The sequence below is a fragment of the Porites lutea genome, chromosome 11, assembly GCF_958299795.1.
Source record: "Porites lutea chromosome 11, jaPorLute2.1, whole genome shotgun sequence".
Lineage (NCBI taxonomy): Eukaryota > Metazoa > Cnidaria > Anthozoa > Scleractinia > Poritidae > Porites > Porites lutea.
The window spans coordinates 2,819,303-2,844,849 of NC_133211.1; the positions used below are offsets into that span (position 1 = coordinate 2,819,303).

The 25,547-nt window shown below is 38.5% G+C and overlaps 2 protein-coding genes across 3 annotated transcripts in view; both read right to left on the reverse strand.

Annotated features, from left to right (window-relative positions):
- The window catches only part of LOC140952385 (nose resistant to fluoxetine protein 6-like), a 33,703-nt gene extending 31,768 nt beyond the window's left edge, over positions 1-1,935 (reverse strand). Inside the window, exon 1 of one of the 2 annotated variants that reach the window (XR_012167348.1) lies at positions 1,662-1,935. Coding sequence is in view for 1 of the 2 variants with exons in the window: in XM_073401805.1 (XP_073257906.1) it covers positions 1,662-1,899 (238 nt within the window). In the remaining variant the exon portion in view is untranslated. The remainder of the gene's footprint in view (positions 1-1,661) is intronic. The other variant, XM_073401805.1, reaches the window with a different exon arrangement.
- A 1,552-nt stretch (positions 1,936-3,487) lies between these two features.
- The window catches only part of LOC140952384 (nose resistant to fluoxetine protein 6-like), a 22,533-nt gene continuing 473 nt past the window's right edge, over positions 3,488-25,547 (reverse strand). The window contains exons 2-15 of the mRNA XM_073401804.1: positions 21,541-21,686; positions 20,165-20,249; positions 18,537-18,660; positions 16,111-16,397; positions 14,768-14,941; positions 13,912-14,005; positions 12,912-13,004; positions 10,664-10,832; positions 9,592-9,671; positions 8,140-8,268; positions 7,621-7,744; positions 6,302-6,509; positions 5,787-5,929; positions 3,488-5,004 (exon numbers count right to left, since the gene is read on the reverse strand). Coding sequence (XP_073257905.1) covers positions 4,888-5,004; positions 5,787-5,929; positions 6,302-6,509; positions 7,621-7,744; positions 8,140-8,268; positions 9,592-9,671; positions 10,664-10,832; positions 12,912-13,004; positions 13,912-14,005; positions 14,768-14,941; positions 16,111-16,397; positions 18,537-18,660; positions 20,165-20,249; positions 21,541-21,686 — 1,973 coding nt within the window. The 3' untranslated portion in view covers positions 3,488-4,887. The remainder of the gene's footprint in view (positions 5,005-5,786; positions 5,930-6,301; positions 6,510-7,620; positions 7,745-8,139; positions 8,269-9,591; positions 9,672-10,663; positions 10,833-12,911; positions 13,005-13,911; positions 14,006-14,767; positions 14,942-16,110; positions 16,398-18,536; positions 18,661-20,164; positions 20,250-21,540; positions 21,687-25,547) is intronic.

Below are 25,547 nucleotides of genomic sequence, written 5' to 3' on the forward strand. Positions count from 1 at the left end.
CGAACTTAATGCGCGGGTTAAATGTTTGTGAAGCGGGACGTTTTGACATTTTGACGTCTGTCTCTCTTGGGGCTTACCCCCAAAAACTTAAAATATCTAAAATGATACCTATCTTCAAAGCTGACGACGAGACCGACACTTCTAATTATAGGCCAATTTCATTATTATCAAATTTCAATAGAATCTTCGAAAAAATTATGTACGACAGAACGAGAGACTTTATTGAACAGCACAGCCTATTATATTCGTCTCAATATGGTTTTCGTCAAAATTTGGAATGGGATACCTCAAATTCTTAAAGAAAGACCGAAAAAAGCTTTTAAAAGATCACTAAAAGAAATGCTACTCGATTTCCTTGAAACTGAAGACTCATATATTGATGTGGATACGATCATCGTGAAAATGAAAAAGTAATTCTCTTGTCCGTTATTTTCATTGTATTTTATTTTTAAAATTTCACCTTAATTATTGTCCTTGCATTTAAGTAGAACGTATCTATTTAATGTAAAACGTAGATACTTATATAACGCTTAATTTCTTTGTATTTGTCTAGTTTGTTGTAAATTATGTAGCCTGGCCTGCCTCGAATAGCCTTGTTAACTGCAGGCCAGTCCCAATGTATCTCTTGCTATATTTTCAATTTTAAATAAAGTTGAAGTTGAAGTTGAAAGTTGAATCAATTAAATTTGACTGTTTAGATTAAATGCCACATTAGGCCCGAGTCTAAACACCATTTAGACACAGTCGTAGATACAGCAAATTTTGCCGACTATGGAACACTATTCCAAATAATTTAAGAAATATTGATAGTTACCGCAGTTTTAAACGTGGACTCAAGGAGCTCGACCTTGCAAGTTTATAGTCCCTTTCGCAATTTAACTTAGTTTTTCTTACTATTTTAAGTATTATATAGTTTTTGTAATCTTATTGCAGTTTCTATGTACTATATAAACACTTTTATATAGTTGTAAGTTTATTGATCGTTATTCGCAATTTAACCTAGTTTTCTTAGTATATAAGTTTAAAAATTTTATAATTTTATGCAGTTTTTTATCCGTATACTATATCATTTTAAACACTTTTACATAGTTTCCAGGTTTTTTGGTAAGTGTTAGTCACGTTATAAAATAAAGTATGTATGTATGTATGTATGTAAGTAATGCATGACAGGACGGTGGTAATATCCTCCTTTAGTAATTGTAATATATACATAAACCAATCACATCCTACAGCATTCCCTCATAAATCAATCAGCATTGTAGCCAAATCTGGCCGCAGCGTAACAGCCTCTTGAGAGTTTGTATCGGGCCCAGCGTGACCGTATGACATTGCAAAAATTGGGCCATATCTCAGCTCAGGTTACACACTGCGAGATAGTGTAGCGCGCTGCGAACGCGCTAGCTTGAGAAAACAGCCGACAGTCTCTCGAGTAAGTGGTAACTGGTTAAGTGATTCAACGCCTAGTTGGCAATGCCGCTATTAAAGTTTGACACTAAAGAAACTATACTTGCTGTGTAGGCCACCATGAATAACCGCCGGGCGGCGAGATCGCGCGAAGAATTCATTCTTTTGGCAATAAAACAGAAAAAAGGCCAATTGTTCTTCAATTCAACCTTGAAATTGACCGAATGCGTTCAAGCGTTTATTTTAGTCATACTTACAATACTCCAGAAGTTTGGGGTTACTAAACAGATTGTGGAGGCTGTTGTTGCATTGCACAGAGACGTTAAGAGACAAACTTGGAAGTTGGGGAAGTGGAAATGGAACTCCAAACTTTTGTGCAATTTGACTGTAGGAATCAGAAAGAAATCCAGGAGATGCAGTTAAAGGTGTTGCAAATAGAAGGAAAACGAGAACACAGGAGAAAAATACCACCGCAAACGAAGAACCTGCCGCCATTTTCCCGGCGTTTATCTTCAGTCACAATATCTACATGACGTCATTAAGTAACACAAGTAAATATATGTAATGATGTCATTGTTGACAGTGCCTTTCAAAATATTTTCGACAATTTTAACAAGTTCCTTCAAACGTAAACCAATCTCTCTTTTCTTCGTTAATTTACAAGTAAATTCTACAGCTGTTTTAGAATCTTTATTTCCCGGGTCCATTTGGATCTGCATGATCGATGATGTTTCTAATTTATCTCGCTAGTGAAGCTTTTAAAAGGGCTCTTGCTTTGGTGTATGAATATGAGAAAAGTTTACTTTACCCAATAACTTAACTTTCTTTATTTTTTCGGCATTTTACGTTTCCCATTTTTTCCCATACAATATCATTAGAAGGGCACACAGTCTATTAGTTTGGGTAGCCTGTGCATCGAGCTCACAACGTATAGAAGTCAGTTTCTGTTTTTATGAATTGACCCATTTTTTAGATTGAATGAAGAACACTTTACTTTTCATCACGAACCCATAACCTGGAGCGAGCAACTTCCATGCGCATGTGTCATGGCGCTGTCACGGGTCAGTTTATTTTTAGAACGGTTTTGGCGCAAGTTTTGAATATCTTTAAATTCCAAAAACCAGTCAGCAAAACATACAGACCTAAAAATGTGATTTTTTTTTTGCCTTTTAATAACGTTTAGTTTTCCTTTTTGATATCTTATTCGTCGAATGCGCTCATAGACATGGTGGAGATTCTATTTTCACGGGAAAAAGTGCCCTAAAATGTGTCTAAAAATAAACTGGTCCGTAAAAACGCCGTGACATAGGCCTAGTATGGAAGTTGCTCGCTCCGGAGTATGGTCATTATGGGCTCCTGTTTTCATCTACAGTACAAACATTCTGGTACGTTTGCTAACCGTAAATATGGAGAACTGTCTTGCCCCAAAAATCAGAAAATGGCGAGTGATTTACAAGCTTTTCTCGTGTTCTCCCAACATCCCAAGTGGGTTATCACACCGGTAAACCCATAGAAACTGTGGTCTATTGCTTTTATCAGAAGCATATAACCCCGTTCGGGGTTATATGCTTCTGCTTTTATAAAATAACTTTAAGTAAAACTCTGAGTTTACCGGCACAATAAACCATAGGTTTTTAGCCAATCAGAACGCGCGTACTATCTTAGTTATTTTATAAAAGAGTGTAGACCATGAAAAATTGTGGTCGATTTGTTATATTCTCTCTTGATCTTTCCAAAATAGCGAATGCAAGATTTCTCAGTAGTGAGCCATTTCTCGAAAGTCCCGTTAGTTTTTCGAGCCCTGTATCAATATTCAAATAGAAAACTAAGGAATACAAGCGCAGGTCCTACCTAGTCCATATCTTCGCCCTGAGGGCCCCAGTCTGGCCTAAAATGAGGGGAACCCAGGCCTCTTTCCTAGATCTGCCCCTGTTCTTAACCCAGGTACAGTTTTCTTTTTTGCCCTAGATACCCTTTCTAAATACTTTAGGTACATTATTTATGAAGAAGGCGATAACTAAACTACGAAATGAGAGATAACATACTACGCTGTAGAACGTCAGAAACCTCAATGAATACTGAGTATGATCTTTATACTTCCTTAATTGATCGTGTTTTAATAAAATCAAACGTATTCCATACGTGCAACTTTAAGAAACGCCTAGCTATCTGAACTAAAATTAATTTCTTGACACTACATGTAATTTTATCACTTTGAGGAAATATATAGGCAGGTTAAAATGATCTCATAAACAGGTTCTATAGCTTTCTATAAAAAACCAAGAGACCTTAATCCTCCATTGTAAAAACAAATCATATAATTTCTTAAAATATAAAAACCATAGCAAGGTTTCAACTGGAGGAGATTTGTCTGGATCCTAATTACGCGCTGATACGTGAATCTTAAATCAGGACTGGATTTTAAATCCGGAATCTAAGGAGAATACTGCATACATGCCAACTCTCCCGGATACGACACTAATCTCCCGGTCTCCCATACGGGTCACCATATCTCCCAGATAAAATCATCTCTAATTTCAATGGAAACTGTAATGCCCATGGGGAGGAGAAGTCGTTACGTCACATTGCAACAGTAGCAACATTCTTTCACAGTTCAGTTTCATTTAATTTGTTAAATGTTGGCAAAATTCTCTGGGGTTGAATCCGAAAGGGCCGTATCCAGGTTTAGAAAAAGAAAAAGAAAATTTTTGTGCTGTGTTCACCAACTTCATAGAACGAGCGCGTGAAATTAGGAAGTTTCATGTCGTAGTGGTGTAACGACGGCTAAGACATGTACAAAAAAGCGTGATGCACGTGCAAAGTTGTTGTTTTGCTCATATAAACTTGTCGCTCTTTTGCCGTTCTCCATGGCAACGTGACGTCACACTTCTCCTCTCTATTACTTCTTTGCTTTCTTTATTTTTGGCTGCACAAAAAAGAGTCATCGGGAGATAAATGGAATGAGATGAGAAAAATGATGAGAAAATGGACATTTCTTAAGCTCTCCTTCACGAGCGGCTTCTCAAGCTATCCTCCTAAGGCTGCCAGGCGCTTCGCTTTCCCGTTTTTCGCAGAGGTGGGCGCGAAACGCAAGAGAATGGTGACGAAGCACAAGGGACCATGGGAAGGAGAAACACTTGAAGTCTCGCCGATTTCCTCCCTCTCACCTTCCTTTGCGCGCAAATTTTCAACGAGAGAGAGTCGTTTGGGTCAACAGGCAGCCCCAGAGGGAGAGAGTACTCGCACGCTAGCTGAAGTTTTTATCTATAAACACATCTCTGTGGCAATCCTTAAAAACACCTGCTAGTTATACAACCTAGATTTCATGTTATTCCAGGGAATGAGTCAAAAGTGGCTTTCAACTAACAGAGAGCTTCAGATTTGAGGACGAGAAGGAGTACGAGTACGAGATTTAACTTAAAGTCTTCCATCCCTAAACAGCCGGGGCCTGGAGCCAAAAAGAGACCTAAGAGACATCAGAGCTCAGCGTTGGGTTTTAAAAATCAGTTTCTCCAGTTGCATCATGGGAAACTCGACACACACTGATACAATGAAGGCTGCAGCATATGAAAGGACCACCGAACCAGTAAAGAAGAAAGACTGTGGGGAAAAAAGAGAAAACACAAATAATCCCTTAGTAAATAGATCATAAATAAAGCCTCCAAAATCACTGTTGTATACAGCCTCATTCCCGGGGTTCCCCTCCCGACACTTGAGTTAACGAAAAATAAAGATTATTATCATTCGATGCAAATTTTTCCTTCTTTTCATTGGCCGAAAGTCCACCAAGTGACCTGCAAATAACTGTCCACAAATAATGGTCTGCTCATGCGCAATGTCGTCCAACTGTGTTTGGCTGCAAATAATACTCTGGTCATGCGTAAACGAAACCACGCTTTTCTCCTTCTTGCGATCGCTCGGCAGATTGCTTCGCTTCCCGAAGATATTCATTAAAAAACAAACTTGGTGATCGAATGATAAAACAATTATTGAACACGGTTATCGCAAAATATCGTGATTTGTCAGTGTCTCGCGGATCGATTATTTGCCTCAGCCTTCGCCTTCGGTAAATAATTGATCTGCTCGCCACTGACAAATCACGATATTTTGCTCAACCTCGTCCAGTAATTGTCAATTATCGTTGTTGTTGTTGTTGTATTTTGACATGGTACTATATTTTTAGTATGTGGTTCTAACTTTGGGCCTGTGGGTGTGACCATTTAAATGAAACCTCTTTTGCAGTTCTTTCACAAAGAGCTGTATGTTTTTCAGAATTTTACTAAAGAACTTTGGGAGTTTTTTGTCGAATAGGGATCCAAGTCAAGGTTTAATGTTTAGTTCGAGTAGAAGGTTTTACTCAAGACATCAGAATTGTTACTTACAATAAGGACATCAGAGTAATCGTGATTAGTCTCCAGAGAACCGAGATATGTGGTCAGGACGATAGGGTGAACCAGGTAGGCACAGTAAGTCAGTCGGCTTAATGGGATCCAGAAATGAGCTGACAGAATTTTGTCCACCAAACCTACAAAATAGAAAACCACAGTCAGAATTACATGAAATGAGCTCAAACATGCTTTAAAGTCAGCTGATATTTCACAATATACTCCTCAAAGTCCACCAAATAATTTCAACTTCTGTTTCACACTCTTCTAGTGCAGTCAAATAGGTGGCACCTACATTGGATTAGGGTTAAACGCGAGTTACTGCAGTAAATAAGGTAAGGTAAGGTACTTATATGAGCTGTCGATATTGTCCTGAAAGGTGCCTCAGAAGATTCTACGTCCACTAGCGAACGAAACTCTAGACAACCTTTAGGTGTTTCCGTAACACTTACAATGTTAAGAAAATTTTCGACTACAACCAACTCAAGTCTGACTAACAAATTGACACCTACCTCCGAGCCCGCGATGACATGCAAAAATCACCCAAGCTAGTGCCAAGCCCCATGCGCAGCGTGAGAAGGTCCCGTATATGATATTTTCGGCGCGAGTGAAGGGCTTTGGATTGTCCTTTCTCACAGCACTGTATTCACCGTAGAGCGTGGATAAAGCCAGAACGACTGCAACACACCACCCAGCAACATTGAACATATATGTACGCACCTTGGAAAAGGAAGAAAGTCAGCTTACCAGTTTTAGGAACCTGGTTCTGTTTACAATGTTTTATTACTTACACTAAAAAATAAATTTCCAATTAAAAAATACTATTAATAATATGAGTAATCATAACCAAGTAGTTTTAACATTTCATAACATTTCTTGCTTCTCAAAACCAGCAGTCCCTGAGTTTGTATGGAATTAAACGTTTCTGGTAAACTGCCCACCTACCCCTCCTTTAAGTCCACAATAACACATACTTATCACGTAGGGAAAAATGTTCGATTAAGGGAGGGGTAGGTGGGCAGTTTCCCAGAAACGTATAATGATTCGTATGAGCCAGCAAACCATAGTACTTTAATCTGAGACACTGTATTGGTTTCCTATCGTGGCATTCTCTTTATTTTTTTTTTATATAAGAACAAGGCTGAATTGGTTCTTATAAATATGGCACTGCTTTATTAGCCAACTTTCAGCCTGATGTTCTTAATCCGCTCGTTCTCATAAGCTGGTGTTTACTGTACTGCAAGTACACCACATCAGCACATTTGCCTTGCTTATGAAGCCTCACAGACTTCTTTGTTATATGTTTTTGTTAGCTTTTTTAGACTTAACCGTGCACAACGTTCATTAGCATTCCCATCATTTTGAACTTACTGACAAAAAAAACACCGCATTAATTGCGCACGGTCAAGGAACTTCCAACATAAACTGCAGCACCGTTGTTTTCATCTCTGATTTTACCAGCTTTCATAACCGGTGTCCTCTACTAACTTTGTCTAACCTTAGCCTGAGAAAACAGCGACGCCACCACCAGTTTCCCTGCGAAATGACGTCTGAGAAACGACTGCATAAATTCGATACTGATGATGCGTCACCCCCAGATTTGGGTATTGCTTATGACTGGAAGAAGCAAATTTCCAACCAATCAGAAGCACTATCCAGATCTGGCTAGCGACATGTCATCAGAGTGGAATTTCTGTGTTCGTTTCTCAGACGTCATTACACGGGGAAACCAGAGGTGGCGTCGGGAAATGTCGGCTGTTTTCATAGGCTAATGTAATCTGACCTGCGTTAACAAATAAGTCATGTATGTAGGTATGTATTAACTTGTTACCTTGGACATCTTCCAGTCCTTAAAGTGTAAAATTATGTACCCTAACAGCATACCAACAAGGTACGGTGCAATGCGACAGTAAGGTTTCACATAAGTCAAAGACATTGAATCTACACCTTTGGCCCTGCAACAACAATTAATGAGCATGCGCTTAACCGTGAACCTGTCCCTTTAAACCTAGTTTATGTATGGATGCCTGTGTGATGTCTTAAAAATACAATATGGCACCCCAAACGTAAACCTGCGAGCAATCTCTCCAGGGGTACGGGAGTGTTCTCCCCAGGGGAGCTTGCTTGCTTGCTTGCTTATACACCCGTACAAAGTTTTCTCCGCCTTCCAAATTGCTGTTTAGAAACACCAGAAGACAAGACGTTGAAACAAATGAAATACGCTGCTACCAGTCAAAATGACATTCAGTTAAATGCAACAGGATAAAATATCCGGTGCCTAAATGGGCAGCCTAAGAAAATGAACATTTCTGGGGTGGCAAGGATGATTAACCATCTTGACAATTCTTACCTGTTAGCTTGTGCTTTCGCCCCTAACAACACGGCTGCAAGGTCATAGTGAGCGTATATAATGGCTGTTGTAATAAAACTGGCACCCATAAGCACACCAACAATTATCAGCATTCCTACAAGACGAAACCTAACAAAACAAAAGCATTATATTAGAATCGATTTTACCTAACCATAAGATTCAAGTTTTCTTTGCTCAGTGCTTACAAAACTAGTTGAAATGTATACCCCCACTTGTTTAAAATCACAAATTACAATTTAAAAGTAAAGAATTCCTTTCCTCCTTACAAATTTGAAAATTACAAACTATTATGCATAACATCTAATAAGAATCAAAGTTAACTATGGGCAACTCGTGGATGTATTGTTTAGAAAAATTCAAGGTACCAGTAAAGTGAAAATTCTTTGCGCATACGCGAGTAAAAGGTATGTGGCCTTCCAAATGATGAGCTGTGCTATAGTCTTAAGACATTTCTTGAACTGGTTTAGGTAGATTAACTTCTCTAATATTACCATCTGTTCGTACTTGTTTTAGATGCTATTTGAGTAGTATAACATACCAAGTAGTAATAAATATTTTTTGAATTGTTGGGATTATAAATATTTTTATTTTCCTTGTTAGAAACGAGGAAAAAGTACAGCGTGAGTCTTGGCTCCTAAATGGGAAAAGGGGGAAAACATCTGCAAGCAAAGCGAGTCACGCGAGGAGCTGCAAATAAAGCTGGGGAGGGGAAAAGGGCAGGGCAGCCTCTCCCACCTTCCCCAACCTCCCCACTTCCATTTCTTCTTTCACCACCTCCTCACCATTTTTAGCCTCCTTCCCCCAAGCTTCCCCCAAATGGAGAGCCTATTCAAAGGCTTAAAAAAAAGGAAACAGGAAATTGTCACTAGTATAAAGAATCCATGTAATTTATCGTGATACAAGATAACGAACTGGATTTACATTTACGGTAGATTTCTTAATTCAAGTATTAAATTGGGTACAGTTAAACCTCCATTAAGCAGCCACCCTCAGGATAACTAACCCTTGGGTTCATACTTTGCAAGAGCAATGCTACAGTACATAGACTAAGGTGGCAATGTCTGTAACTGAAATGTTATTATAGCCTGTGTAGCAGGCACGTGAGAAGGAGATGCGTGTCTCCCTCGCGCGCCCTATTTTCTCTTGTGCCCTGCTACTTCCAAGCGCCTGCTATGCAGGCTAATGTTATTACAGGTTCACAATCAGTTATCACCTGGCCACTTAACAGAGGACAAAATGACAGGAAAACTCTCATTGGAACGGCCAAAATCACTTAATAGAGATTTAACTTACAGTTCTATTGTACAATTATTTTCGGACTTTGCTTAATAGAGGGTGGCCAGTTAATAGGTAGCTGTTTAATGGAGGCTTAACTGTACTAACTATGGAAAAGTGAACTATGATTTATATGTAGGCGGTCACACACGTTACCTGTATGCCATAAAAAGGATGGCGGGAGCAATTATGTAGAACTGCATGTCATTAGCGAGGTACCAAGCCCATACCATACACTGAAAAGAGTAGAGATATCAAAATCATTCAAAATCATTTGAAATGCCAAAGAAAAAAAGAATTCTTGCTTATAACCAAATTGCTTTATGAGACACAAAGGTGGAGATAATAAACAAAATGTTCTTAATCATATTAGTAACCACAGGGGGTTTGACTATTAAAAACAACCACGTCATCCGCAAAGCATGGAATACACAAAAGCTAGTGTGGAGAAAAGCACATTGATATTAGGTTTCAAATGATACTGCCACCCAGTTTAGCTGAATTGGATAAGCGCCAGACTTTTGAGCAGGAGGCTAGATTCAAAACCCAGCTTCACCATGAACAAGGGTCTTTAAAAAAGTGGTTGATAAAGACATTGTCTAGTTCAGATAATCACGTCATTGGACATAAAGCGATTGGCATTTTCTCCTTCATCGTACTTTTATTAGCTAATTTGAAGGAATTGATACAGAACCCACACTAGTGGGACAAGGGGGGCGGGGGGGGGGGTGAGGGGTGAGAATAGTGACAGGAGGGGTATGGGGCACAGGAGAGGAAAGGGCAGAAGATGGGAGTTCTACAGTGAAGCAGGAGAGATAGGGGAAACGAAAGGCTAAAGGGTGGAGGCCAAGAGAAGAGGGGGGGAGCTGGGAATGCAAGGTACAGGAGACGAGAGGTATGGACCACCTACACTACAGCTTAAAAAGAATAGGGGAAGTTGCTTCGCGTGGTGTGGTCAACCTCTCCTGCCATTATAACTCCACCACTAGCTACAGACAGTTGAACCACCGTATCCTGACGTCCAAGCTAACTGTTAATATAAAAGTATGTAAAGAGGACATGCAATGTTATCCTCTCATCTATGATGTTAACATGACAGTTAATTTTATATTTACATTTTATGCTGCTGGTAATAAACTAAATACACAAGTTCTCTGTTGTGAAATACTGACCTAACAAAAAAACGTTTGTCCAAAAAAACAATAAAACAATAATGTCAAAAACTCACCGAAGAACCAAATTGTGTAGGATAAAAGTTGTTGATGTAGAGCAGATTGGACCACCAATATTTGTTACAAGCTTCATCTGACTGATAATTGAGCCAATAAGGGCCTTCACCAAGAAATACTGTCAGTTTGTCCCAAAACAGCAAAACAAACATGTATGTTGGAGTCAATCTGTGGAGTATCAGTAATACAAGTAATAATTGTTAGGAACATTGACCAAGAGCTACTACTCACTTGTACTTATTTATATTTGTTAAGATCATCATCATCATTATCAATTCATTCAAAATATTTCTCTGTTTCTGATTGGCTAAAATCACATGGCTGATTCTTCATAACCAGCTTGTTCAGACAAAATTTGGAAGACTTTGGCAACATCTGGTAAATGATGTGAAAAGCACAGCAGGGACTGCAACCAAGAAATCCTGTTTTGGTAGGGCAGGCTACACTCACCCTGGCGGACAATCATATCCCCCATACCTAAGACATGACTCTATTCAAAATATAAACTAAATTTTAATATTGTTATAACTAGTATCACTAACTTCATGTTTTAATGACTAAAAGTAATTTAACCTCGAACCAAAGCTGGTTAGCAGTTTTCCCCACTACAATTACATGGTGTCTTGTTTTACACAGTTGCTTATAGCATTGTTACTTGCATGCGGTTTTAGTGTTGTGTTCTCCCAACCCCACCTTCTTTAAATAATGGGTTATAGTATTGGTGGTTATAGGTAAGTATTGGTGGTTAAGTATTCTACCGAGTGGTTGAGTTTGATGGTGCCTTGTGGGGGCTGCTCCCAGGGTTCCTGCCCTCATGCTAGAGCATTACCCTGCTCCACTAACCTTGTAGACACCAGCACCCAAAGTCAGAATAATAAATAACTCATTAGGACTTAAAAAAACTATTTTGGAAAGTTCAAGTAAAAGTCGACTCATCTGTTCAAAACAAGAAACAACGTATGTAGCCAGTTGGATTGGGACATTTCTTTTTTGTTTATCTGCACTCCCCCCACCACCCCCCTTAGGAAGGCTCTTCTACATAGTTTTTATTGTTGGCACCATTGACGATTGCATCCAACACGATCAGCGGTCATTGAGTGAGATGGCCGCGAAATTTAAAGCTCCTTGTTGAAGAGAAATTAAGTTAAAGTTTCTTTTCCAATTTTTTTCCATTTTAACTTGTCATGTCAAAATCCTTTATGTAAAAAATGTCTGCAACTAAGAGAGGAAAACAGAAGCAACAGGCAGAAGTTTCAGAAGAAGAAGACTTCGAAACATTTGTAAGAGAGTCGCTTGGGCAACTGAGCAAAGGTCAGAAACAAATCATTCAGGCCTAATTAAGCTTCCTGACATTGTTAAGCTAAATACCTACCAGCTGATTTACGATCACTTTGTAGATAAAAAGCCGTCTAATTACACGTTGGCCTTGGTATCTCAGCAACATAATTATGACACAAGAAGTGCATCCCTGCAACACCTAAATCCCAGTAGCTTTAGAATAAATTTAAGAAAATTCTGTCCAACAGTCATAGGATGCTATTATTGGAATGATATTCCTTTATCTATACGTGAAAAAACAACTAAAAAATTGTTTAAAAGAGCACTTGTCAACTGTTATCTTGCTCAGTATTAATCATCGCCACACCGACTCTCAAATGTTACATTTTTTTATGTGTGTGTGTGTATGTGCTTTTCTTTTTTCGTCTCTTTTGAATATTTTTCATATATTTTTCATAGTTTATAGGGTTTATACTTTTCTCTTTTTTTCTCTTTTAACCTAAATAAAAACTGTAATTTAATCAAAGGGCAAGTAATTAGTTTAACTATATCCTGCCCTCTCCATTTATTCTTGTAACCTGATATTTAATTCTTCAAATAGCATCTTTAATTCTTCAATCTTGTAATACAATATAAATGGCTTGTAAAATAAATAAATGGAGGAAAAACAAACAAACAAACATCCAAGGGCTCCAAAATGTTGTTGGCGTCTTAAAAAAAAGACAGAGGCCACCTTTTATTGCTCATTTTGGGGGGAGGAGGGGGGTGGAAAAAAAATGGAAGGTCCAATTTTATTTTCAGTGCCCCCACTTTTTATTTTGCTCTGCCACCGCTGACAGGGGCAATTTCTCAAGAATTCTCCAGTTTTTTGAGCAAAGCACACCAACATTACTTTTGAATGTACACCTGCTGCTGGATGCGCAAATTTTACCTGAACAAAAAAGGAGAGTATGTCTGCTGTTCACTCACCTCCAAAATCGATGAAAATAGTAATTGAAGAGTGGAAGCTGCCCATTTTTTTTCTCCATGTGCCGAAGAGACAAAAATGCAACTAAGAAGCCACTGTTGAGTACAATAGAAGTAGAATCATGGTAAGTCTTCAATTGGCTATCTCTTATGGTGGCTCCCTAGAGTATTTACTAATAATCCTAGCTATCTAGCATACGTTACAGAACGAAATCTAGTTACTTTGTCTTTGGGATTTTGTTCACGAGATCCACCGCTAAGGTTACCCATATAAGAAGGCTCCTTTATCAAGTTTTATTTTCTGGATTAAGGCCATTGCCATGGCAACATTGCATCCTTAGAGAGGCAGTAATTTTGTCATTTTTGATCATTTTTTCTTAATATTTCTTATTTCCCTAGGTGAAATGTCTTTAAACTTTGCCACTTTATATTAACGATATTGCTTAACATTTTAAAGTGGAAAAAACATGGGGTCGTTTAGATGATTTTGCCAATATTTTGAAATTTGTAATTTTTCTTTATTATGGAGGAATTTTGCTCTTACACATTTTAACAAAAAAAGGACAGTACAAAGGTACTGCAACTGACAAGAAATGAGATTAGAATGTTTAGAATTAAACAAATCTGTTTTATTGCCATCATACAAACAGAAACAGCGTTTGGAGACCTTAACCATGTAAAGGAACATCCAAATCCCCCCAGTGGTATGCTTTTGTGGAGGCTGTGTGGCCCACAGGCTACAGCACTGGACTCGTAATCCAGAGGTCCTGCAATGACCACTAGCTGGATCTGTTCTCAGTAGTTCAAATCCTCGGTCAGGCTTGTAAAAAGCCAACTAGTTTGCCTCTTACAGTCTATATTTTTAATTCCTGTCAATGTTATTTTCCATTTAAATCATTTGTATCATTATCCCTGAAAAGCCTCTTAAGGAGAGGGGATAATCAAGTATTTATCATTATTAATTATAATTATTTACAATGTATATGTAATAATTATAACATACCTCAAGAAAAAGAAACTGTCAACTGAAAAGGTTGCATTTTGGATAGCTTGAAATGTAAAGCGATTAATTATGCCAAAAAATGTAAAAAGGTTACCTACAAAACATACAAAAATACATCACTCAAGAAAAGACACACTAAATGCAAGTCATTTCTAGTTTCTGTTCCTGGTATCCCCAACCAGTCATGCTCACAGTTAAGGGGTAAGCGTTTGGCAGTAAACGGATTAAATATATTTTGCATCTGGATCAGAAGGCCGCAAAGTGTACGACCTATAAATGGCTTTATGGTGAGTTTTAGCTCTTTCTAGCACAACAGTGACCAAAAAACTGCTTGACTAGCTTCAAAAAGCGTTTTTCGGCAAAAATTCCAGGGGGCAAATGGGTTAAAGGAGGACTAACTTAGGTTGTGGTTTCAGACATCATTGGACTTCAAGGGTCCCTTACTTAGTGGGTTATTTGTTTAACGTTTCTCTAGTCTACCCTATATACTTCCGTGAAACTGTTCATGGTGAACAGTGTGAAAATGACTTAGAACACAGTTCTGTGAATCACTGGCAAAACTCCATTAAAGTAATGGGCTCAGAATGTCTCTGGTGAGCAACCAAAGATGCAATGTCTAAGGAACTGAGGAGGGAACTACACCATCCTAAAGCTGCAAAAGTATTGGCCGAACCACCCAATGAGAGGAAAACAACCCCCCTCTCATACCTACACTGACACTCCTCAGACCCAGGGTTGCACAAAAGGTCCTTTTTGCCTTTAAAATATTGAAACAGTTGCTGCCTACTAGAATTATTTCTTCTTCTAAAGTAGATTTTTGGGAGTTTATCAGTGATAAAAATATGAAATAACTTACTTGGAAGACCAGCCGTGGTCTGAAAAGCATAACAGTGTCCAAGTATAACCCACCACATACTCAATACTCTCATGCCATTGATTGATGTTATCGCGCCTGGAGGAACTTTAGTACTCAAAATACGGTTTGTGTTTTGGATAAGAGAAAAACACAAAAGGAATTTTGCAACCACATCTGTGTATAAAAAAAACAATTAAACAAATAAATTGCCTTTCACAATCAACAAAAACACTCAGTGCAGATATGAAAGTGAACATGATCTCTTTCTGCAGTTCAAAATATGATTCATTTCATCAATTCATGTCAATTCCACCATCAGGTATATTACGAACTCACAACATGCTTGCCACTCATCAGAAAGTTAAAAATTCCCTGACTTTTCACTGACCTTTAAACAGTTTTCACTGACCTTTTATTACTGAGAAACAATCGACATTTACATTCACTTTAGCTTTTTTTGCAGGCCGTCGATAGTTTCTCTTCATTTCACCCTATTTCCGCTTTTCATGGAAAGAGGAAGAAGGAATTTGGAAGAAAGCATTTACAACGAAAACCACTAACCACAACTACTACATGTGTCAGATGTAGAGTGCCAAATTGATTGCTTTGCTTGCTTTGCAGCATACTTTTCATCTTTTCCAAAAGAAAATTTATTTTAAAATCTTGAAAACTTATGAACTATAAACCAGGAAACAGAATTCCCTGACTTTTCACTGACTTTGATAATATCAAAGATTTTCCCTGACTTTTCCCTTACCTTGAAAAATTTTCGTTTTCCCTGACTTTTCCCTAACCACGGCAACTCTGTCACAACGGTTTGTTCTCCAGCTAGCTTGATTAGCTCAATGGATAGAACATTGTGTCTGGCCAATGGAAAGGTCAGGCCTGGGTTTGATTCCCAGTCAAGCCTGAATTTTTTTCAGGTTATTTTTTTCCAAACACTTTAGTTGTTCATTCTACTGCAACGATAATGTTCACTTTGTTAAGATAACCTGAGAAGGAAAACTGACATCTGCTGCTGGCAAGCCTGAAATCTGGTTCAAAAGATACACAGGAAATTGATCCCTCAGCATGTGACCTTACTGCAGCAGAGATAGGTGAAAAAGGCAAGACAGAAAGCTGCCCTAATCATTGTACAAGCCTTTCTCCCAGTCACTCCCTTAGAATTGGCCATTTAGCTAACAACCCCACCCCCCCAATCCCCGCTAAGTAAAAGCCAATTATGGCTTCATGGTGCTATGTTTAACCGTCCTGGCTAAACTGGTTGCAAAATAATTAAGAATACCAATTGAAGCCGGCAAGAATCAGTTTAAAAAAGTTATCTGATAACATTCAAAACTTACTTGGTTCCTTTGGCTGTTCAGGAAAGCTGGTTAATGAAGAACTGTAACTAACTGTCCCCTCAGGGAGGGAATGAATCATTTGTGAGTTGTCGCTGGTACCATCATGTTTTCCAAAGACTGGAACATGAGAAGGAGCCTGATCATTATCAGTAGCTATGGAAACATTTCTGATTGGCATAAATCCATCACTTTTGTTCACTGTTGATGGGCGTGGTTTGAAAAAGCTAAAGAGTACATCAAGGACTGTTCCAACAAGGCAGAGAGACAAGATTATTCCACACAAGGTTCTAAATACAAGAAGAAAAGACAACAAAATATTCAACAAAACGTTTCATTACCAAACCTACCTTTTGACACCAAACCTTTTAAGACCATTTCAAGGATGCAATGATTTATGGCCACGTACAGTACTGTAATCATTTCAAACATTCAATATGTTTCACATAAGGGGCATTAATGTTAAGGTGTGCTGACAAAGAAATAACACAACACACAAGGCATTGGTAGGCGAAATTGGGCAGGGTAAAGCCAGCAAGGCTCGGATAGAACCCACCAACCAGATAACCCACCAGATGAGGGGTCTTGGCACATGGCGCCATGCCGAGGGGATGCCTCACGCCTCTACTGCAAGGCAAGCATGGTTCCCACATCCATATGGTTGGGATATTGTCCTTGGCCAAGTTAACCAAGTCCAGCAGAATACACATGCCCCCTCTGTGATGGGGCTTCAGCACAAGGCTGATGGGGTGCCGCAGGCAGCAATTCCCTACCTTAAATTTATTAATTGAACACAGACAAGCTTACAAATAATAAAGAAAAAACAAAAACAAATAATAAGCAAAAAGTAAAATTAACAAGCAACTAAGACAAGCAACTACAGGAAGCCTATAATAAGGGGAGGTTAGGAGGGTCAACTTCGCTTCTTGAACTTGCAACGATCGAAGAAAGTGCTGACTGAGAGGGCATTTACAGTGTAGCATAATAATACCAGTATAAGGCACAGTGCTAAATAAGGCAATACCACGTGGGGTAAACCGCAGTGATCTGCAGGCTCACAGGTTAGCACTTGCCAACATTAACTTGTATTTTATGCTCAAATATCATTAAGTGGATTCGACTCTGCTTGCCATAGAGTTTTAGTAACTCAGTGGTTGGAGCATCTGATCTAGACCTCACAGGGTTGTGAGTCTGATTCTCAGCTGGACCTCAAAATTTTTTTGTGTTTTGAGGTGATTAAATTCTCTTTCTCCTTGAATTATGAGATGATAAAAGGACTACACACAAGTATTTAATACGCTTATTTGCCAAGATGAGATTTTTTCCCGGAATAATCTATTGAACATTTTCTACAATTTATTATCGTGCTGCTTAAAGTTTTCCATTGATGGTTGATTATAATCAATCACTGCCACACCAATACATGATACAAATAGTAAAAACAAAAACATATAGATATTTCCAGCAACAATTTGCATTATTAACTTTGATCACATAGCAGAACAATACTGCAAATTTATGACATAATACTTGAGCTACAATCGGTGACAAAATGAGTTGAGACTCTTCGCCCAAAACTTGGCTTTTTTACATTTTGCTAACTTCCAAGGGAGGAAATAAAGCTTTCCTCCCCCATCCCCTCCGTGCAATGTTGTGCCCTTCTTCTAGCTACCTGGAGAAAACAACAAACACCCCAACTTTGAATTTGACGGGATAGGGGAGGGGTGCAGACTCTTTTGTTCTCCGAAGTTACCCTATTTGAGTACAATGTCTCAACAATTTTGTTGCTGATTGTAGATTAGCTTGGGGCCTAAATTGTACATAAAAAATATTCTTATCTGTAATGTGATGGTATTGCATTGTGTTAATGTCCAATCAGATTTTGGTATTTGCAGATGTGCACTCCGGCTTGCTTTTGTCACAGTTTACTGTCATGGCCGCAAGTGAGTCTACTATGCTCTGATTAAACAAGTTGAAGTTTAAGAACGTGAGCAAGTTCTTTATAAATAATACCATCATCAGTAGGTTGAGTATGATTGTCCGGGTGATTGAGTCCTGAACAGGACTTTTGTTGTTGACAGTGACTGATGTTTCGACAACCTGTGCGGTAGTCATCTTCAGAGTCAAAGTGAGTTGTATCACATTAGCTGATGGTATTAAACTCTGGTTATTTGACCTGACTGGTCAACTAAAATGCAACGTTATTGGTCCTCTGTCAGTTAAGCTGTCAATTGTCCAGTTGTTCTTAAAAAGTTAGTTTTGCTTGATTCTCTCCATAAGTCATTTGTACGGTGCTGGTAACTGTTGACTACGATTTAGTGGCATTTGTTCCAAGTAAGTAACCCAGCTTTCTTTCACTTTGTAACATAATACTATAAATTCTGTGAAATCTTTATTTCAAAGATTCATAATTATAGCTATGTACTTACAGGGTAATTATTACCCCAGTTGTGTATTCTGGTTTTTTCTTGCAGTAAATAGGTTTAGCCTCTTTGCTTCCTGCTTCAGCAACTCGTGGACTGAATTCAATCGTTATGTTAACTAATTTAAGAACTGAAAAGGAAAAGAGAGAGCATATAATTTTAGTACTCTGATCACGCTGTTAACTATGTTATATTGTTATACTTTTGAGTGCTATCACTTAACCTTGACATTGATTTTCACTGCGAGTAAAACATAAGTAAAATCCACAAAAACATTTAACAACTTACATTTATAATAACAAATTTATAGGAAAGCAAATTTGAAAAGTGGTCAGTCATAGATTTCTCCCCACAGACAAGCCGTACCGCTAATTTTCAGGCAAATGCTGCAGGGAAAAGGTTCCGTTTAATCATGAGCTGGTGTCTAACAAGAAGGCAATTTGCCAATGACATCATGATGATGCCGAAACCTCAGCTTTTTACACTCTTTTTTAATTATCTCTGTTTTCCTAAATCGCTGTTCGTTAGCAAATTTCTTGCAATTATTCACACAAGAGAGTGAGACTGGTCCTTCTACAAGAGCTGAGTATAATGCAGTTCAGCTGGAACAGACATGCTCCATTTACAGACAGTTTAGTCTGGTGGGGTAATTCTGACAAAGCTCACTTAGAAAAAATGGTTTTGGCAAGAGTTCGTTATTTGTTTTATCAGCCAATGGATAAAGAGGTCAAAACATGGCCTCTTCTTTTTCCCGCCAAAGAAAAACCTAATATGGAGAAGGCATTGTTCGATTGGCCAATCATGTTGCAGTATGAAGTCTAAGCGAAGTATCGGTTGATTTCTTGAAAGTTCTCCAGCATGAAGGTTTTTCATCCAAGGTTCGCTTAACAAGCTAAATACCACGCATGTTTGTATCTGTTTGATGAACCAATCAAATTGCTCTATTTCTGTTTGTTTGTTGTTTCTGTTTTGTTTGCATGTTTTATTTCACGGTCATACAAAAATCGCTCTAAGATGAACCAGTGAAGATTAAAGTTGATATTGACCATCTGAAAAAATCAGACTGCCCCTCAGGATGCAAAGAAAGACAGTTTTGCTGTTTCCTTTGGCGCAAGTTGAAGTTAGCATGTACTATCCAGAAAGTCAGTTTGACTTGCATTCCCCCCCACCCCCCCCCCCCCCAAAAAAAAAATCTTGACCAGCAGGATTGATTACACTTCTATAAAATTATTTGAATTCCCCCGGAAAACTTCACATGCAAGTGTTGAACTTGGGGTGAGCAAGGAAAGTAGGGTTCTTTCACACTTCCACACCATGGAGAAGTGTAGAACTACACTGTATAAGGATGAAAAAGGAAAGTAGGGATCTTGTGGCCAACGCTGGACATTATTTTAAGGGCAAGTTAAGAACAGAATTCACTAGCCCAACAGCACACTAGTCTTGGGATATCACACACCACCTTCTTGGCGCGCTGCCCAGTTGATCATTGATTATAATCAAATAAGTACTACACCATGCTTTTGTACACCATGTCTATGATCTGTATCATATAATGCAGAACAAATGTATCACTACAGTCCTAGTTAGCGTAAATGAAAAAATAAATGTTTTAATATAAACAGTGGCTACCTTACAGGCAAGAAATTTATCCACCAAGTTAGTTAAATCTTGCTCATCACATTGTTTGGGTGCACATATTCCCCATTGTATAGGAAATGCCTGGAATAATAGAAAAGAGAAAAGTTACTCTTAGTAAATAAGGAGTATCGGTACTTAAAAGTTCACTACACACATCATTTTCCCCTTTTTCTAAAAGTACAGCAGGGGTATTTCATTTGCAGAATGCAGAACGTTGAATGTAGAATGCAGAACTCCAAATGACACTGAAGTAATTAGTGATTAGGGTTAGGAAACAGAGTGAATAAAGTTTTAGGTCAACTTCAGTGGCGGATCCAGACCTTCATATAAGGGAAGGGCCCAGTCATCCAGACCCTGAGATGAGAGGGGAGACCTGGTCTCCAAAAAATTTTTTTGGGCCTAAGGCCCCCCCGCTCCCCCTGGATCTGCCACTGAAATTTTCCAGTATAATGACTCTAAATGGAACTTGATTCACTCTGTTTCCTAACCATAATCACCAAATTTCAGAGTCATTTGGCCTTTTGCATTCTTCATTCTGCATTCAGCAAAATACCCTTCTCACTAGAAGTATGAATTTATACAATCTTCTTTTAGGAAGGAAAACCTTCGAAAAACTTAATTATCCACTTCCCTTATGGGGCTTTTCAGGGATAATGAAACAAATAAACCTAAATGGAAAAACAAGGTTAAAAATCCCAACTGGTAGGAGGCAAACCAGTTGGGCTATTTACAAGCATGGCTGTGGATTTGAGCTCAGGACTACCCAGAACAAATCCAGCTAGCAGTTCGGGCAGAACTTGAACTCAGAGCATCTGGATTACAAATCCATTACTCTAACCGCTCGGCCATGCTGTCTCCTTACAGATAAAGACACGGATTGACAAACTTAAAGAAGTTTAAAATGGATTGCCAGCATGCAAAGAAAGTTCTGTCCGATAACCTGGGACTGGAGTGGATTTTGCTATCAGGCTACTGAATTCTGTTATTAACTTGCCAGATGGGTAAGTGATTTTTTCTGGGGGAATTCAAATTACAGAAGAAATGTAATCAACCCTGCTCATCAAATCTTTTTCAGGCTGGTCAAAATGACTTTCAGGCTAGTAAATGCTAGCTGCAGCTTGCCTGAATGGTAAGCTGTAAAACTGACTTTCTATGCACCCTGATTGCACTGAAAACCTATCAGCCTAACAGTTTTTCAAACTTCATTCTTGTTGTTTTTAACATTTGAAATGACTTGATATAATGCTACACAAATAATGGGAAACATATTTGTTTGATACTAAGCTGTGGTTTTGGCATTCAAAAGTTACAATGTATTTCTCAAGTTCCATCACAAACATGGATGGTAAGCAAATGGTGAAAGCATTCTCACCTTGGTCAGTGGTTGAATAGGTGTATCAAAGAAGGCCATGCAGTAATGTGCATCAGGAACATACTTTGTGCACTCATCATACGATCCTAACCAGGCAAGATTTCCAACAAGAATTCCACTTGGAGGTTTACCAGTAGCATCCAAGTCTGAAAAAAATAATGAAGCTAATATTATTTTGTTGATTATCAATTAAAATCAATCATTGATCAAAATCTTTTAAAGATGTGTGAGGAAAAAAATTCAATCTATGATTGCACGAAAAAAATACAATAATATAAGATTATTCCTATTTCTTGTTGACAATTAACATGTTAAACACTTGAGTGTTGTCTTTTTCATGGTCTCATAATTAAATAAGAAAGGAAATTTGATCACCTATAATCTCTGGTGACAGTTAGAAAATTTGGGATCATTATACGTCTCTGGGAAACTGCTCACCTACCCCTCCCCTAAGCCAACATTTTGCCCCAGGTGAGAGGTAAGTGTTAATGTCGGCTCAGGGGAGGGGTAGGTGGGCAGTTTCCCAGAAATCATCATGCTTTCAGCTTAGGGTGACTGTAAAGGAGGATGTTACCATCTTCCCAGCATGCCTTGTGCCTATTTTAGGGTGATTGTCTCCAGTCTGTGTGATGAAAACATGAACTGAAAACTGAAAACTTTATTTATACTCGAGGGTCTGGAGCTTATTAGGCTCCTAGCTTAAATAGCTAATGAGTCGAGGTTAAAAACAAACAAAAAAGGAATGAATTGAAATTAAACTATTTACATCATGATACGATATTGTTTACAGATAATGATTCTAAAAGGTACAATATTAACGATAGTCTAACAGTTACATAAAGAGCAGTTACATGCATCAAAGGTGATCTTTCTGATGCGTGTTACAAATTTTTTTAAGGATCGGAGAAGTTCTTAGTTCATCATTTAGAGAGTTCCAGATTTTTGGTCCGTAGTACCTAAAGGTGTTTAGTCCATACTTGGTGGTGATAACTCTGGGTTGTACAAGAATCAATTCGCCCCGTAAATTACGTGATTTACTTCTAAGCGTCAGCAGATTGCGAAGTGGAGTAGGTGTTATTCCATGAATGACTTTATAGATAAGAATACACATGTCCTGGACTCTCCTGTCGTGCAGAGAAGGCATGTTTGCAGTTTCCAGTAGAGTAGCATAAGTATTAGCATTGTCATTAAAAATTAATCTTAGAGCCCGCTTGTTCAGTTTTTCAAGTTTGTCTGATGCCGTTTTTCCACAGTGCATCCACACTGTGGAACAATAGGTCAAATGAGGTAAAATATAAGCCTTATATTGCGTGAGTTTAGTTTGGATGCTTAACAACTTTCTAAAGCGACTAATAACTGCGATCTGCTTGCTTGTCTTTTTGCATATTGAAGCTACATGGTTGTTGAAATTTAGCCGTTCGTCTGTGTGCACTCCCAGTAATTTGCAGGTGGTGGAGGGCTCTATCAATGTTCCATCGACCGAGAAATTAATTTTCTCTTCCTCCGTTTGGTTGTGTTTGGGATTTGTTCTTCTGAAAATTAGCGATTCACATTTCTTAGGATTTAGCAGAAGGCCATTGTCCGTGATCCAACTTGAAACCACAGCTAATTCAGAATTTAGGGTTTTCTGTACAATTCTTGCGTTTGCGTTGCTGAAATAAAGTTGTTTATCATCTGCATAAGCCGATATTTTAGCCTTCTTAATGTTGTAGAACAGATCATTTATGAAAATATTGAATAAATGCGGGCCAAGTACAGATCCTTGTGAGACACCTGACATTAGCTTCCCGGTGGTCGAGCGAGTGTTGCCAAGCCTGACACATTGTGTTCTGTTCTTCACATAATTTGTTAGTAACTCTAGGCTCTCTAGGCTGACAACATACGTTGAGAGTTTTTCAAGTAGTAGATTGTGAGGAAGGCGATCAAAAGCTTTACTAAGGTCGATTAATGTAGCTCCAATGATGTTATCTGAGTCTGCTTCGGTTTTCCAATCTTCAGTTAGTTTCAGCAGAGTACTATAGCAGCTGTGGTTCTTTCAATAAGATGAATTTTACTTAAAGTTTCTGAGAAATTTTTGCCACTTTAAAGATGAGATATGGTGGTAAAGTAGGTCTGCATAATTTCTCATCTTTCACTAGGAAGAAAGAATGATTTCCTGATTAAATTATCCTGTTTTCTGTAAGATTTGACCATGTGACCTTTCTTTTGTCATGCGTCATTGCTTATCTGTTGTATTTATAGTGTTTTTGAGTTATTCATTTCCGTAATCAAACAAGGAGGCGATTGAGAATTGAGACAAAATTCCATGCTATTATACTTCAAGCATTCTAACTAACCCAATCGACTCCTTTTGACTCCGTATTTTCCCAGCAAATAATTTTTCATCTTAAACGTGGAGTATTATTGGAGCTATCTTATTATGATTAGAGACAAGTTCGTGTTGCAGGAGTGCATTTAGTAATATTTTCAACAAGTTTCCAATCAAATAGTAGCATTCATTTACTTATTCTTATATTCAGACAGAAGATTACTGTAACTGTAGTTATTGTTTCACGACAGTAGTGTTGGAGGTCAACAACTTGTTTGAAGCTGCAAAAGATGCGTACATGTTGGTATATGGGCCAGCTCAGTAAGATACCTACTGGTCATGTTAATCATGGATGAATATTTATTGCGTATTGAGTTTCTTGTAGCCAGCTTCTTTGATACCTTCTACAGTAAATGCATATTTTACCACAAACCACATACCAAGCTTTTTTTAAAAAAAGTATTACTGAATATTATATTATCTCACAGCAGACCCCCGTAGCAAGGGTTTATCAGACTGGTATAAGCTTTTATTTACAAAATCTTAAACCTGAGAAGGGCGTCTGTAGAAATTCTATATTGTACAATTGATACAGTTTACACTGAGTATGCTGGATTTCTAAAAAATTATTTCATGTTTCTCTGTTACCTCCGCGGTGACACTTTTGAAAATAAAATGAGCCACGCTGGGTTGGCCGTTTTGACCACAATGCATTACAGGACGATGGTAATATCCTCCTTTAGTAATTGTAACATATACCAATCACATCCTGCAACATTCCCCTATAAGTCAATCAGCATTGCGATCAAATCTGACTGCAGCATACCCTGCGCGCAGAGGCCCTTCCATCTTCCCAGATAAGTCTTCCCGATTTATCTAGGAAGATCGAAGGGCCTCTGCTCGCAGGGTAGCCGCAGCGTAACAGCCTGGTGAGAGTTTGTATCGGGCCCAGCATAAGGTCTGCCAGATTATGCCGGCATAATTTTGAGCATAATACTATATCTGGAGCATCAGGCATAATGCTGGCATAATATTAATATTTTTGGAGCATAATGCCTCTGTTTCTGAAAACTGTGAGAGGAGTATGCAAATTTTGCCAGCAACTCGCTCTTAGCGACACTCTAGAATGTACAAAGTTGATAAAAGTGGGGATATTTTAACGTTAGACTCGTTCGTACCCAGTGCATTTTGCGATAATCCAAGTTCATTGGAGAAAGACATATAGTAAGCCTTTCAATGCCTCACAATTTCCGACCTTTCGCTTGCTCATCAAATGTTTAACTGAATAATTATTGTCTAACAATTCCTTCAAAAATGAAAGACTAGGAATGTTTAGTAACAGATACAGGCCTATGGGGGGGGGGGGGGGTGGAAGTGTCATTTTAGTCTGGCATAATTTGAACATAATAACTCCAGTCGAGCATAATTTTGAGCATAATACCCTAGTTTCACGGGTGACGCCCGAAAGCATAATACTCTATTTTTCGAGCATAATCCGGCAGACCTTAGCCCAGCGTGACCGTATATGACATTGCAAAAATTGGGCCAGATCTCAGCTCAGGTTACGTACTGCGAGATAGTGTAGCGCGCTGCAAACTTGCTAGCTTGAGAAAACAGCCGACAGTCCCTCGAGTGAGTGGTAACTGATTAAGTGATTCAACGCCTAGTTGGAAATGCTGCTATTAAAGTTTGACACTAA